This window comes from Phaseolus vulgaris, chromosome 8 (genome assembly GCF_051622355.1).
Source record: "Phaseolus vulgaris cultivar YP4 chromosome 8, ASM5162235v1, whole genome shotgun sequence".
Lineage (NCBI taxonomy): Eukaryota > Viridiplantae > Streptophyta > Magnoliopsida > Fabales > Fabaceae > Phaseolus > Phaseolus vulgaris.
In genome coordinates this window covers 3,374,538-3,391,243 of record NC_143505.1, presented here as the reverse complement: position 1 = coordinate 3,391,243, position 16,706 = coordinate 3,374,538, and the positions used below count along the sequence as shown (strand labels likewise).

The following is a 16,706-nucleotide window of genomic DNA, read 5'->3' as shown; positions in this document are numbered from 1 at the left end:
AGTTCCCGACAAGACAGTATAACATCTTATATAATTGTAATATGGATGCTTCAGCTACGTCTCTTTGCAGCTATATATATATATATATATATATATACTACATCTAATGGTCCATGACGATTGGTCCATTAATCAGTAATCTAACATTTTTTGAAGACTGGTTAATTGGATAAAAATTGGTCAAAATGAACAGATATTGGTCCCAAAACCTTAATTAATCTGTAGTAACATCTCGATCATTAATTAGCTAAGTAGATTTACCATAGCCGTGGAGCATTAAATGTAATGTACCATTAATTACCATTCTATTAGACAAAGAACTCTCTAAACAGAGTTTGGACAGGGTCTGAATTGGTGGTTTTGACAATAAACTGATATACGTTTTGTCCTTAAATTGTTAGATACGTGTGTCTCAGTTTATAAGTAATCTAATCATACTTTCTTCAAAGGGATGAAGAAATGGAGATATATACAACTGAAAAATCTAGCAAAACTAAGCACCTGATCTCATGGAAGGATCCTCTGGTATGAGAAAAGAGGCATGGAGTAAATTTGAAGATGAGCTTTTCAAAACATGAGTCCAATGTTTTATTATTTCTCGTTCATTGCACAATGATCCAATTACATAACTGAGACATCCTCGTAAAAGTTAATAAACATGAGTCCAATGTTGCTGTGTTTGGTATGTAGGGTTGAACAGATGCAGGAAGAGTTGTAGATTGAGATGGTTGAACTATTTAAAACCAAATATAAAGCGAGGAGATTTTAGTGAAGATGAAATTGATTTGATGATCAGATTGCATAAACTTTTGGGAAACAGGTTTGTATGTGTTATATTCACACTCATTGTAGTATGTAGTGATACCTCATGAGAAATATGACGTATAATTGATATTTGAAATATGCATAACTGTTTATTCCAAAAGGAAGTTTCTTTTGCTGTAAAGGAGTTATTCAGATATTCAGAGACGACCAAATAAACGAATAATTTTTTCGAGATATTCTCAAACACATCTTTCTAAACACACTTGTTTTATAACCATCTCTTATCATTTTTGAGATTTTAAGAAATTTGAATCGAACTATGAAGTGTATTAGATTTGATTATATTCTACTCACTAAACTGTTTATTCGAAAAGCAAGTTTCTATTTCAAGTGTATTAGAAAAGTGAGTTGATTTGCAGACGATGTTGTAAAGGAGTTATTCAGATATTCAGAGACCACCAAATAAACGAATACTTTTTTCCAGATATTCATTCTCAAACACTTTTTTTCTTTCTTTCTAAACACACTTATTTTATAAATATCTCTTATAATTTTTTGAGATTTTAATAAATTTAGAGGTACGTAGGAATTACTTTAAAATATGTATTTTAAACGATAGAGTACGAATAGCATTCTGAATTTTGGGAATGGTTAGGAACTTTCAGGCCTACTGCTATCATGTTAGTGGTAGGCAATTTTTGGGGAAAGGTGTAATGCCTGACAGAACAGTGTATTATTACTCATCTTTTAAATGTTTTTTTTATTTACTTTATTATTTATTGATAAATAAAAATTAAAAAATTAAAATCACAACATTATTTAACCGAAATATAATGTGAAGTAAAAAAATTACTCATTATTTTAATTTTATTAAAAAGATAACTTTAAATCTAACTAAATCTTATAAAAGAATGAGATTTGTACTCACTTATATATTATTAAATATTTTTATTTTTAGTCATTACAAGAAAATTAATAGATAAAAACTAATTTTAGAGTTAAAAAATAATTAGTTGTTATAGTAACTAAATTAGATATTATTTTAGAGACTAAAAAAATGATTGATTTTTAAATTGATTTATATTATTGATAAATAGTTTTTAAATTGATATCTAATTAGCTAACAAGGGTTTACTACCAATTATTTAGATTATATATTTGGTAGCAAAAACCTTAGTAGCTAATTAGATACTAATTTAGAAACTATTTATCAATAATAGAAATTAATTGAAAAATTAATAATTTTTTTAGTTTTTAAAATGATATATGATATCTAATTTAGTAAATATAACAACTAATTATTTTTTTGTCTTTAAGATTGATTTCTATTTAATGATTTTCTTGTAGTGAGTTGATATAAAATTCTAACCCACTCCTTTCACGTTGAGACCTCAACTCTTGCGTGAAACTACATATTTATAATTCGACAGTGATTCAATATTGGGTGACACGATAAGTCCAATAAATTCTAGGATAAACTCTAATAAAGATGTTGTGAAGGATCAACAACTTTATCCATAATAAACATACTTTTGATATCATATTAAAAAGTAAATTTTAAGTCTAACTTAACTTTAAAAACCAGATTATAAAGTGAGGTTTACACTCAGTTATATACTCTTAAATGTTATTATATCTAGTCGGTGTCTCCAACAAGTTTCAAATTAAAAAGTAAAAGAAATATAATTATTTTGTTTTGTGAAAAAGACTAAGTTATTTTATTTATGAATATGAGGAGGCTTACATAATTGGTGAGCGCAGGTGGTCTCTGATTGCAGGAAGACTTCCAGGAAGAACTTCAAATGATGTGAAGAATTACTGGAACACCTACACACGACGCAAATTACACACTCACAACAAAGTAAAGCAATCAACATTGAAACCCCATGAAGTTATAAAGCCTGTACCAAAAGCTTTGTCAAAAACTTGCCCCAAGTTACTGCAAGGCAACGTTATAAATAGTTCGAAAGTTGGTGTTAGTGAACAAGGTGTAACTTCTTCGTCAAATTGGTGGGAAACTCTTTTAGATGAAAAGGGAGAGAATAATATTACAGTGAACAATACATGCTTCTCTGGAGAGAAAGATGGAGTGTTTGAACTATGGAATCAAGAACTTACTTCAATTGATTCTCACTTTCTTACAGAAGCAGAAACTTGGAGCGATATGTTTCTTGACCTAGGAGTTAATTAGTATAAATGTAGATATTGTATATTTATGTACGTGTGTGGTGTTGGCACAAGAAGGAAACCTTGGATTCTTCTTCTCATACTCATTCTTTTGTTTGTTAATGTATACAAATCAGTTTATAAAATGTAAAAAAAATATCTTATTTTAATTATATTTTATAAAAAAAATTATCGATAAGAAAGAATAAATAAATATGATTTTTATCGTAATGCTATCCTTATACAAAATAAATAAAAAATCACTTAAACTCTTCTCTAACTACGCATTAACCTCCTATCAACATCTATGTCAAACACGTGCAAATGCAAAAAAAAAAACTAATGAAACTTTATTAGGTCAATCAAACAATATTTGTCCCCTTCGGATTACTTTCTCCTTTAAAATATTAAAAATTTAATATTTCTAGAAGAGTGATTTTAATTTGTTATAATTTATGAGTGAGATTTTTTTTTCTTATTTTTGTTTATTTTATTCGATTTTTTATTGAAAGATAAAACTTATAAAATATATTTATTTTTTATTCTTAGAACAAAATAAATTGAAAAAATTCCATTCATCTAATTAATAAATTTATAGTTCCTTGTACGTTTAAATAGAAAAATACAAATGAAGAAGTTTGATAGGCTAGGCGGTAAATAAAAAAGAACCCATCAATCAATAATACCTGAATACTTTATTTATTTAATAGAAAATAAAAATTGCATAAACTTTGAATTTTTTTAATATTGAAATTTATAATAACAGTTGGAATTTAATTCTATATAAATACGTTAGTGTGGTGAGGTAGGGTCTTGGATCTATTAATTCTTCACCTTCTGTAATTATTTGGTGTAAATTTGGAATATTTTGTAATGGATGCAATCTTCCAATATCCTTTAAATTGGAGAAACTACATCTGATTCATATCTTCTATATATAAATCAACAGCAGTGTGAACATTACAATGATTATTTTAATATTAAAGTTTCCGAAGCATGTTTGAATAGTAAACACGTTTTCACAACTAGTGTACATGTCTTTATCAAACCCTTCTGAAAAGTAAACGCGGAAGATGATGTTGATGGTGTTGTTGGTCCACAACACACTTTCAGAAACATTTTATGCTTGTGCCAGTACTGAAACAACCACAGCCATTTCCTCTTTAGGTTGTCAACAGCCAAAACTTTGTTTCTTAGTGAACAATCACAACATGCTTTTCTCATAACTCACATAAACAACTTATATTTTATATAGTGTTGTGTAAAACAATTATGGTCACGTAGTAAATTTAAAGATGAATCCAACATCATAGGAAGAGTATAATTAGATTTTCACTTTGACGTATTTTCATGAGGTATATACGTTAAACCAGTACACGCCGTGATTGTAGGACATGCAGATTCTTTTTGTTCACAGTAACCTATATATTCACACCGACAAACCAAATTTTTGTTCAAGATTTGAAATGGAATGATGAATTAGTTAGGAAGGTTGGAAGTATATGGTAATCACGATATTGACAAAAAGATTTAAGTAGGTAAGTGATATAACAAGGCACACAAAAAATTCAATATCTAATTTATTTATTTATTTATGTACAAGAACATAAATACTTTTTATGGGACATAATTATTTTTGAAACAAATAAAATTATTAGAGATGATGAAATTCTACTTCCAAATAACTATATATTTAAGATTTGAATACACTAATTAATTTAAGCGTTACTAGTGGGTATCTCTCTATCACATTTCTTTCCAACTTTGGTTTTTGTTTCATTTCTGAAGCTGTATGAGTATGACCCATTACATGGAAACAATACAAGTTGAATTTTTATCCTACCTTATCTTCATTGCAGCTCTGAATTGATGTTTCTCTGAGCTTCTTTACTTTTTGTTGATTTGGAAGAACGAGAAGTTTCTCAGGAAAAAGGATGAAGTTTGGGAAAGAATTTCTCTCACAGATGGTGGCAGAATGGGAAGAAGCATACATGGATTACAACTCTCTCAAAACCATTCTGAAACACAAATCAAGGTTTATGGAGTTGAACGAGTCGGTAGCAATGGCATCCACTCCAAAAGGATCACTGAAGAGAAGGTTAACCCTCTATAGAGCCTTTAGTGGTCTTACAGGTAGACAAAGAGGGTCTCCAAAGAAGAGTGAGGATGAAGTTATACTTGTTCGTGCTGAGGAGGGTGAAGGTTCAGAAGGTTTGTACCAGACCATGTTCCTCAAGCCTTCTGAAGAAGGGGCAGAGCAAGATCTTGTGTTTTTCAAGAATCTTGATCGCGAGTTTAACAAGGTCAATAATTTCTACAAGAAAATGGTGAAGGAAATGGTTGAGGAGGCAGAGGAGTTAACTAAGCAAATGAATGCTTTGATTGCTTTAAGAATAAAGGTGGATAAGGTGGGGTTCAGAAATGTTGCTAGCAATGACAGATCAATTTCAATTTCCATGAATGATCATATAAATGATGCCAGGCCTGGTAAATCAGAACATGTTCTTTGTTTTGTATTTTCGTTTCTCCACAACACTAGATGAAGAAATAAGATAATGATTAAAATGTTCTTCTGATTTATACAATGAACATACAATTTTTATGTTGAGGAGTCACATTCTAACGGATTTAAAATCATTTTGAAGGTCACTCACGTGCGCACATGGATGTGATTCATGAAATTGAGTTGAGCAATGAAAGTCATTTGGAAAATGAAACTGGAAACTACGACAAACAAACCACTTCTAAGACTTCTGAGGAAGGCTTTAGACCAGCTTCAGTGGAGATCCTTGATCATGTTAAGATGACCATGACCACACTAGAGTCTCATATATCAACCATAAAAGGGCTTCTTTCGAGTTCAAAACCTGACCAAACATTTAGCAGGAAAGAGCTCACGAAAGCGGAGGAACAAATGAGCACAGCCTTAAAGGAATTCTATCGTAGGCTTCGACTTCTAAAAAGCTATAGGTGACATAGTTTTCCCCTTCCTTTGTTAACTTAGTAGTGAACACTGAAGAGAGCTTGATCATGTTTTACAATGCTAAACTTTATGCTTGATTGGTATGCAGTTTCTTAAACTTGTTGGCATTCTCAAAAATCATGAAGAAATATGACAAGGTCTGCTATATTATTTGAGTGAGGATCATTGGTTGTATTGTTTTATATTTGCCATTTATCTGACTACCAATTAAAACCATTGCAGGTCAGTTCAAGGAATGTATCAAAGGATTACTTAAAGATGGTGGACAGTTCATATGTTGGAAGCTCAGATGAGGTTCTATCCTAAAATCATATTCTTTTGTATTCTTTCCATTAATCAAAAGTTGTCTTTTAAACCCAAAATCCTGCTTTGTACAGGTTAATAGGCTCATGGTAAAGGTTGAACACGCCTTCATTAAGCACTTCGCAAATGGGAATCACAGGAAAGGAATGAACACATTGAGACCAACTGCTAAGAAGGAGCGCCATAGAATCACATTCTTACTGGGTAAGGGCAAGTGGTTGAATTTTAAATTATTGTTGCAAATCTTGAGGTGCATTTGTGTTATGGTTAACATTGAAAAATAATCAAGGTGATATTTATTAGTTTTGTTCATGTAACAAGTTTAAACGCAGAGATTCTCATGTACACAACCCTTGATTTAATTATGCTCAACAGAATTTCTATTCGTGCAATATGCCTCGTTACTATGTTTAGAGATAATAAACCGTTTTTCAGTTTAACTTCACACTGACACTTACTTTATCACATGTCAGGGTTATTTACTGGCTGCTCAATTGCCCTCATTGTGGCTCTTGTTATACTCATACATGTAAGAAATATTCTATACAGCGCGGGACGTACTAAATATATGGACAACATATTTCCTCTTTATAGGTAAGTTCATTTGAATTTGAATTATGCAGTTGCATCGTTCTGTGTATGTATATTTCTGTGAGCGTCTGGTATTCCACTAATGATTTCAAGTTCTTAGATGGTGTTCCACTACTTTGTTGTATGCCCCTTTTGGCAGAATGATGTCAAGAAACATGATTAATGAACATCAGTTCTTTTGCAGCCTCTTTGGATACCTAGTCTTGCATATGATCATGTACTCTGCAAATGTATACTTCTGGAGGCGTTATACAATCAACTACCCCTTTATATTTGGCTTCAAGGAAGGAACAGAATTGGGATATAGAGAAGTCTTTCTTCTTAGCTCTGGCCTTGCAGTACTCTCATTGGCTGCAGTCCTCTCAAACTTGGACATGGAGATAGAACAGAGAACAAAAAGTTTCTCAGCATTTACAGAATTAGTCCCTTTAGGCCTTGTCATTGTAAGTTAAAGAAAAGCATTTGTGAACTTAATTATCTTATTGTCTATGTGATTTGAAACACAATACTCTCCCTAAACAGATGATATTCATGTTTGTATTTCATGGTCTTTTTTTGTTGGATCATGGACGCATATGACTATAAGCTAGTGAATTTGTATTACAGGTTCTGCTTCTCATCACATTTTGTCCCTTCAACCTTATATATAAATCCAGTCGCTTCTTCCTTATTCGATGTGCATTTCATTGCGTTTGTGCTCCTCTTTACAAGGTAAAGAAAGAGAATTTCAAGAAAGCACTTTTTCTTGTTGGTCAAAATCTTACTGAGTAATATTGATTTTATCTATGCTTTCAGGTCAATCTCCCAGAAAATTTCTTGGCAGACCAGCTTACCAGTCAGGTCTATAAATATATCTCATACTAAAGCTTAACATTGATCACTTGTTGGATATGAAAGATAAGGTCAATTTATAGTATATAAGTCCGTACAAAGCTCTCTTTACAACATGGTTTTGTGAGGTTGAATTAGACTTAAATTCACTTCTTATTATGGAATCAAAGTTACCCGCTATCGGACCATCCATAAATATCCAATCTCATGTTCAATATGTATATGCCTTGAAACAAGGGGTGTTGGAAATTTCACATCAACTTACTTCTTAATACACTACTTTTACTCTTATGTATAATCTCTTTTGTTTGAGGTGGAATAACCACAAGATCTTTTTGTTGTGCTTCATCATATTTTGATCCTCCACTAATAGATATCAAGTGGTTAATTTGTTATAGATTTTCTATTAAAATAATGCTTCTCTTCTTTTTGGTCTCAGGTGCAAGCCTTTAGAAGTTTGGAATTCTATGTCTGCTACTATTTCTGGGGAAACATCAAGACCAGGTCAAACAAGTGCCTTAAAAGTGATGTCTACAGGGCATTTTATTTAATTGTAGCTATTATTCCGTTCTGGATCCGCTGTCTCCAGGTATGAACTTGATAGACTTAAAAAAGCATCTTTCATGTTTTAGTTTACATACAATTTGATCCCTAAAGTGGCAAGTTATGTTGCTTATACAAATTAGTACCTAGAAGTGTCAACTTGCTAACAAATGTACCCTACCAAGTTTGTCGACTCAAACAATTTCATCCTTGGAAAGACTAATTTGCACAGATAAAAACAGGGACCAAATTATATACACTTTATTTTCATTTTGAGAAAGTTAAAAAATGTTAACTGTGATGAAAATATGGATTATAAAATATGTAATTTGATTATCCTCTACAAAAAAATGTGATACAAAAGTTTCCCCTCATGAAGGATATTTTTACCAGGAGTTTCTTTTCTGCTAAACTCTTCTACCATGTTTTTAAGTTTGTTTTAGATCTCATATCACATTGAGGGGTGTGTGAAATATGTGTTAGAAAGTTTCCATTTTGAATCATTGGGTTGTATTGTAATTGTATTGAATCTAATATTATAGTTATTATTTGAAGTGCTTTCGACGCTTACTTGAAGAAAGAAATACGATGCACGGTCTGAATGGGCTAAAGTACATCTCAACAATAGTAGCACTTGTGATGAGGACTACTAATGAGTTCCATAAAGGAATCGTTTGGAAAATTCTGGCTGCAATTTCTTCAAGCATTGCAACGATTTTTAATACATATTGGGATGTTGTCATAGACTGGGGTTTGCTTAGAAGAAATTCAAAAAATCCATGGTTGAGAGAAAAACTCTCTGTACCAAACAAAAGTGTATATTTTGCTGCTATGGTAAGTTATTATTAAGTTTCAACTATGTATACATCATATACTCTTCTCTGTTGTGTTGGTTATTGTTGACTTTTGCAAATATGAATAACTTTTCAGGTGTTGAATGTTGTATTGCGACTTGTATGGATGCAATCTGTTTTAGGCATTACGGAAGCTCCTTTTCTGCATAAAACAGCTTTGACTGCTCTTGTAGCATGCTTGGAGATCCTTCGCCGTGGTATTTGGAATTTTTTCAGGTATACTCTGTTGTGTTCAATTCAAAAGCATTACTAGCAATGTAGCAGAATGTGAATTTGTATGGAAGTGCATGCTGGTATTGGTCATGATTGCATTTTCACTAACAAAACATGGGATTTATGCATGAAACCTGATATATCTAAGAAGAAGAGATTCAAACTGACTTATAAAATCGACTTATAAATTATAAAGTGAAATTTACCCTCACTAGGTAAATTATAAATTGTTGCTTTGATTTCTTGGTGACCTGAAATTTCCAATATAGTATCTGCAAAAAGCAGAACTTCATAATGCTCAATAGCTGAAATTCATGCATTAGCATATGGAATTTGTTAGCAAAGGAAACAATTTCTCTTGTTAGCAGAGAATTGGCACCTTTTAATTTGGCAGCTTATTGTGAAATTATGAATATGTTTTACAATCCATTGTACTATAAACTCATTAATCATGTAGTTATTGTTACTTAGCTAATAAGATGATTGTTTTAATGTGAACACTGAACAGGTTGGAGAATGAACACTTGAACAATGTTGGGAACTACCGAGCATTCAAATCAGTACCTCTGCCTTTTAATTATGAAGATGAAGAGAGCGAATCATGACAGTGTCAAGATTTGGTTTCACCTTTGTAAAACACAAATCACTTTTATAACTCCCAATTTTGGCTTGGTCCATTCAAAATACGAATGTTGGGTTAATACATTATCAATTTTGACCAGTGTGCACATTTTCTGCAGAGGAAGTTATAAAATATTCATGTATAAACATAATAGTAGACAAAATATAAACATATATTATATAAAATATTCATGTAATTTTATTAACAGAGATGTGTCCTATTATATTAAATGAATAAAACAATTTTAACAAATCTTACAACAACAAAAAAACATCACAGTTTTCCTTCAATTTATTCATTTATCATTTCTATCATAATTGTCAAGAGCATTTTTTATTCCCTTTTATTATCTCTCTACAATATTATATCAAAAAAAATTGAAATCAAGGAGATAGATTCAAGTTCCCTCTAAATAAAAACACATCAAATAAGTGCATATCTCAATCACAATTCATGCTCCTATCTCAATACTGATAAATTTTAAATAATTTCGATAACATCTTACATCTTGCTCTATTATTAGTCATTTTATGAATCTTTGACTATTTTTACACAATCAACATAACATTATTTCCAGCCAATAGAATTATGTCTATAACATCTAATCATGGAGAAAGAAGTCATCAACAAACATTCAAAGATTATATTATGCCCAAACTTTCTCCAACTAAGATATGGATCAAATTATTACATTTAGTTGTAACTTTGATGTTATATTTTATAAAATTTATAGTTTTGATTTTTAAATTTTGTTTCTGTAATTTTAATTTTTTAATTATGTGTAATTTTGAATTCTGATTTTAATTTTGATTCCTTAATTTAAGGTATACGATATTAGGTTAGATAAAATATATTTATTTAGATTCATGGTTTCTGCAATTATATATAAATAAGATTATTCGTTCTGTTCTTAAAAGGATTAGATGCATATGTTTCAAGGATCACATGTGTTAACGTGTTCACAACTAATGTCACACGTTACAAACCCCTCTCTAAATTGTACACGCAGACAAAAACATTTTTTTATAATATATGTATTAAAATATGCATGATTAGAAATAAAATAAAAAATTCCCCTCTCATAATTAGACACTTTCAATATTTTTTTCTCTTATTTGAAGTTATGTTTAATAAATTTTAAATATAACTGTAGCCAAAAAAAAATTCTTTCAAACATGTCAACCTATATATATATATATATATATATATATATATATATATATATATATATATATATATATATATATATATATTTCTACCATTATTTGTATAAGAGAATCTTCTTAATAACTTATCTCTTTCAATTCAATCTCTTTTGTCTCTATCTTTAATTAAATTTTAATTTTAAGAAAAAATTAATAGAGAAAAGTAAATTTATATTATGAATCTAAATTATATTAAAGCTTTATTATTATTATTATTATTATTATTATTATTATTTATTATAAACTTCAATTGCTAGTCTTCTTTTTGACTTACGTTTCACAAGTTACAATCATAGCTAATCAAGTAAGAAAATATTTCGACCGTCAATTAATATTTTTTTTTATTTTTCTTTGTAATTTTCATACACATACATATCTTCACTATAGGTTTGGTGTTAATCTCAAATGAATATCAATACTATTTGATAAGACTCTCGTATAATAATTTTTATACCAAGGTTTTACTATAATTTTCATAAAGGATAAGTGAGAGACTATGGTATCTAAAAAAAAATTATAAAATTATTAATTACTTTTTATTAATTGTAATTTTTTAATTAATAATGTATTTTTTCCGTGATTAATTACAAACAATGTTTCGAAGAAAAAGAAAATATATTAGAACTATAAATATAGATGCATGAGATTGAAAATCACTCATTTTTAATTATTTATAAATTATTTTAAAATATCTTCTAAGAAATATTTTTTAATAAGAAATTTTAATTAATAAAAAAAAGAATATTTATAAAATATTGATTTCTTATATATATATATATATATATATATATTTAACTTTAGAATGAAAGAAAGAGAATATATGACCTATTATGATGGATTCTATTTCATCTCATCTCCAGTTCTTATTTATACTTCCCAAATTTTATTAATTTTTGTGATTAATTATTGTCAATATTCTACTTTTTTACAATACTAATTTTGTAATGTTTTATATGTTTTTTTGGATGTTTTGGGACTGAATTTTGTTATTTAAATGACTGCATGTGTTAGATAAATATATGGACAGGGTGAACATATAAGATAAAATTCATTCTTACGTTGAGAACCCTTTCACCAACATATAAAAGACAACACAATTGGCCATAACTCACATATAGGCACACATATCACTGCAGAACAGTTCTGCTTGAATCTAAAAAATAGCCTATTAGGTGAATATAAATTGCAGTTTCCAGCATTCATAAATAAGGCACACATAGACACTACAACCCGGTTCTGTTTCACATATCAGCAACTGCTCTAACATTAAATATCAAAGTCTATGCTTCTCCGTTGTACCGAATTGAGAAGCTGATCTGCATCATTTATACCACACATGTGCATGAGTTTACGCAGAATTGTTGCTGCATCAAAATCTGAGGTGAAGCTAAATACTGCTTCGTTCCCAGAAATTGGATAGCGAGGACTTACTCCCAAGGATTCACTCACCAATTACTCCAATCCTTCTACCTTCAATTCCATGAATTTATAAAACACTATGAGTAAGAAATCGTGCAGGTTCTTAACAGTCGCATGAACCAACTTATATTTATATAATGGAAGTTGTAGTTTTAATTTTTAAAATATATATATATATATATATAATGATTTTGTAAAGTCATCTATTTGAATATTTTACAATTATATATAGGCATATATTTTTAATTATTTATCTACCATAAAAACAAACAAAGACTTAAACTTGATATGAAACAATCCTCCTTAATTATATGAACTTAATAAGTAAAAAAAAAACATGAATGTAATAAAAAAAAATTATATGCTTTCCAATAATAAAATCGAGTCTCAAGTAGAAATAATGTTCCTAAAATTATTATTTTTTCTTCATTTTCCTATTTCCCATTTTAAACTGAGTTTTAACTGATTTTCACCTTATTTATAAACTCCACATTATTCTATTCAATAAAATCGTCATAAACATTTAATCAAATGAAAAGGAAATAGTGATTGATATAACGCTATATCAGTAACAAATAACTAATAGTGAGAGTACAATTATTGAATTATACTTATCATTGGTTGTTGAAACCTATCAATAATAATTAGAGTTAATAAACCTATCATTTGAAACAAAACTTTAATTAGTAATTTGCACATTAAAATATAACGTCATTGTCGTTCGTGTTATGCATAAGTTGCATGCATTGCATGGCTGAGCCATGTGTCCTTTAAGAAGCCCAAGCTCCGAAACCAGAGAAAAATAAAAAAACCAAACGAAAAATGGAACATCTGTGATGATAATGTTTACAATGTTAGTTTCATCTTCAAATTAGATTTTGCGCTCATTCATCATCCTGAAGTGTCATTTTCAATGCATCTTCTGCAGTTCATTTTCTGGAATTCTGCAGGTCCTTTCAATGCATCTTCAGATTTTGGTTCTGATGTAGATGAGGGGTGAAAACTGCCATCAATGTAACTCAAGCATGTGATTTAATTTTTGTCGTTTGACCTAGTAAGTTATGACCCTACTTGATTAATTGAGCTTTATAAAATCAAAACAAATGGTGTAGTAAAGGTCGCCTAAATCATTCTAAACGGCACGTCTTCCCAACTTTGAGGTTAATGTTTGCATTTCGGATTTCCTTGTTATCTATGGATTGAATCAATAAATGTGAGAAAAATAAGCAATGTTGATAGAAAAGGAACCCAAAAGATAATAACCTACTGAGACTCATGGTGGTACAACTTCAATACCATTATATTAATAATTTAATTTATACACTGAAAACAATGAGTTAACATATGGAAAAAGTTCTCTTGATCACATTCTTCCAAAAAATAACATTAACTTTACAAACCATTTTAATAATATAATAGTACATATTAGAATTTAAAATTAAGAAATAAAACAAATATTATTAAAATATTATTATTTAGAAATTTCATGTGTATGTTTTTTATTTAGTGGGTGATAATATATCATTATTTTTAACATAATAGATCTTTATGTATATATTCATGCAATGTTATATGGCATTATGAATGAGTTTTGTGCATATGAAAACTTGTTAGATTATAGTGTAAAGAGTAATAAAGAATATGTTAAATTATTATCTTAATCATTTAATTTATACATAAGTATATTGAAAACAATGAGTTAACATAATGGATCTTTCCATGTATATGCATGCAATGTTAATTTGTATTATCAATCAGTTTCATCTATATGGAAACTTGTTTGACTATAGTGTAAAGAGTAATAAAGGATATCGGTATAAGTAGTTGAATCATTATATTAATCATTGAATTTATGCATAATCGTGTTGAAAACAATGAGTTAACATAATGAATCTTTCCATATATAGGCATGCAATGTTATTTATATTATTAATGAGTTTCATGTATATGGAAACTTGTTAGATTATAGTGTAAAGAGTAATAAAGAATATCCGTATGAGTAGTTGAAACATGAAAGAAAGATTCCTCTTTTTGGTACAGTAGATTTCTAAATCAATGTCACTCATATCATAAATTAAAAAAAACTTTTAATAAACACAAAAGAACATGACATTTGTCTTATTTCATTAACTATTGACTGAGTAAATCACATATCTGCACATATACAATTATATACACAATTTGTTATTTTAGTTTTAACTTTTTATAAAACCCTATAAAAAAGGGAACAACCACAAGTGCAGAAAAGGTGAAAAACGACGGTTATATTACTAATAAAATGATGAATCTTAAATCGATGTGTTTAAACACATAGTTTACTCTCTTGATGCATAGACGATGGCTATTTGACTGCCATGTTAATGACATACATAAACGGCGGTTATGGTTTTAGACCCTCCCCTACACTGCAAAAATACAATACATGAAAGAGGTATATATAAAACGACAGTTATTACCATAACCGTCATTTTATACACTTTCCAAGGCTCAACACAGATGGAGGTATAAACGGTGATTATCACCATAATTGTCATTTATACCCTTCTCCGAGAGGTATTATGGGAATTTTGTTTAGTTCATTATGTTTTAAACATTTTCCCATCTAAATTAACTTAATAAGAAAATCCAGCCAGTCAAATACACAAATTCAGATAATCAAATTATATATATTGATAAAAATGTATTACAAACACTAATTCATATTCTTATCTATCTATCTAATTCCTATACTAATTATTATCTATCCTAGAGTTATAGAAATTAAGGAAATATGTAGCTCAAACATGTCTCACATAATCTATGTCGACTAATTGCTCATCTATAAAGAACTGCATTACAAAATAAGGTTTACATTAGTGCTAAGATACATATACTTTAAAGAATTACAAAGAATAATTTAATATTATTACCTGCTCCCAATCACTTTTAATGTCTAGTATTACAATGGTAACCATTCATCGCATAGCGTAAGAACCACACTCAGCCTCTCGGTTGTCTATTACACAATAATTCAATAGAAATTATAAATTTTTGTGACACGTGATGTTATTTTTATGAAAATCATTTTCCTTTTTATAAGGACAACATATACCAATTTGAATACACATGATATGTTTAAGCATTTACTTCCTTCTATTTCTGATAATGATATTGTTGTGACTACATCTGTTAGTGATATTGTTCCTTCTATTTTTTGTAATGATATTGTTGTGCCTACATCTGTTAGTGATATTGTTCCTTTAATTTCTGAAACTGTATTACCATCCAGTCTTCCTGCTTCTGATTCTTCTACACCATTACATTTAATTGATATTGATGTCTTGCAACACCAACATTTTGATCCACAACCTTCATCTGTTCGAGTTTCTACTCGTCTCAAACAACCACATGGATACTTGAAGGACTATCACACTACTTTCTTCTCTTCAAAAGATGTTACTAATCATTCTTCAGGTATTAAATATCCTATACAAAAGTATCTCTCTTATCATAATTGTTCTCCTACATATTCTTCTTTTGTCATAATATTTCTTCTATCCAAGAACATAAATCATTTAAAGAGGCGACACAACATGATTTTTGGAAAGAAGCTATGCAACATGAACTTGATGCTCTTGAGTCTAATGAAACATGGTCTTTTATGGATTTGCCTCCTGGAAAGCGTCTTATTGGGTGTAAATGGATTTTCAAAGCCAAGCATAAACCAGACGACACCATTGATAGCTACAAGACTCGTTTGGTTGCCAAAGGATATACTCAAACCAAAGGTATTGAGTATTTTGAGACTTTATCTCTTGTAGTTAAAATTACTATTGTTCAATTTATTTTTTCTTTAGCCAGTGCTAAGAGATGGATTCTTTATCAACTAGATGTGAATAATGTTTTTCTTCATGGTTATCTTAATGAAGAAATTTACATGACTCCTCCCGCAGGTCATACTCTTTCTCATCCCACACAAGTTTGTAAACTTAGAAAATCTTTATATGGACTAAAGTAGGTGAGTCGACAATCATTCTTTCACTGCTCTGTTGTTGACAATAATCTTCAGGAAATCCAGCATGTTAAAACCCATCTTCACAACTCATTTAGTATAAAAGACCTTAGTACTCTTCGCTATTTCTTGGGATTTGAGATAAATCGTTCACCTTTTGGTATTGTTCTTAATCAACAAAAATATTGTTTATTAGATCTTCTTTCTCATAGTGGTTTAT

General features: G+C 29.6%; 2 protein-coding genes across 2 annotated transcripts; both read left to right on the top strand.

The window, feature by feature from the left end:
* The first annotated feature begins 664 nt into the window (after window positions 1-664).
* LOC137823538 (transcription factor MYB1-like) lies at window positions 665-2,956 on the top strand. Its single transcript, XM_090293596.1, has 2 exons — window positions 665-820; window positions 2,527-2,956. The coding sequence occupies exons 1-2, from the start codon at window positions 789-791 to the stop codon at window positions 2,954-2,956; spliced, it is 462 nt and encodes a 153-aa protein (XP_090149722.1). The 5' UTR covers window positions 665-788.
* A 1,694-nt stretch (window positions 2,957-4,650) lies between these two features.
* On the top strand, window positions 4,651-10,083 carry LOC137826187 (phosphate transporter PHO1 homolog 9). The gene is made up of 13 exons (XM_068632072.2): window positions 4,651-5,418; window positions 5,577-5,901; window positions 6,003-6,051; window positions 6,137-6,208; window positions 6,292-6,421; window positions 6,691-6,811; window positions 6,993-7,251; window positions 7,415-7,519; window positions 7,604-7,648; window positions 8,079-8,228; window positions 8,738-9,016; window positions 9,113-9,252; window positions 9,758-10,083. The coding sequence occupies exons 1-13, from the start codon at window positions 4,866-4,868 to the stop codon at window positions 9,852-9,854; spliced, it is 2,325 nt and encodes a 774-aa protein (XP_068488173.1). The 5' UTR covers window positions 4,651-4,865; the 3' UTR covers window positions 9,855-10,083.
* Window positions 10,084-16,706: the final 6,623 nt, after the last annotated feature.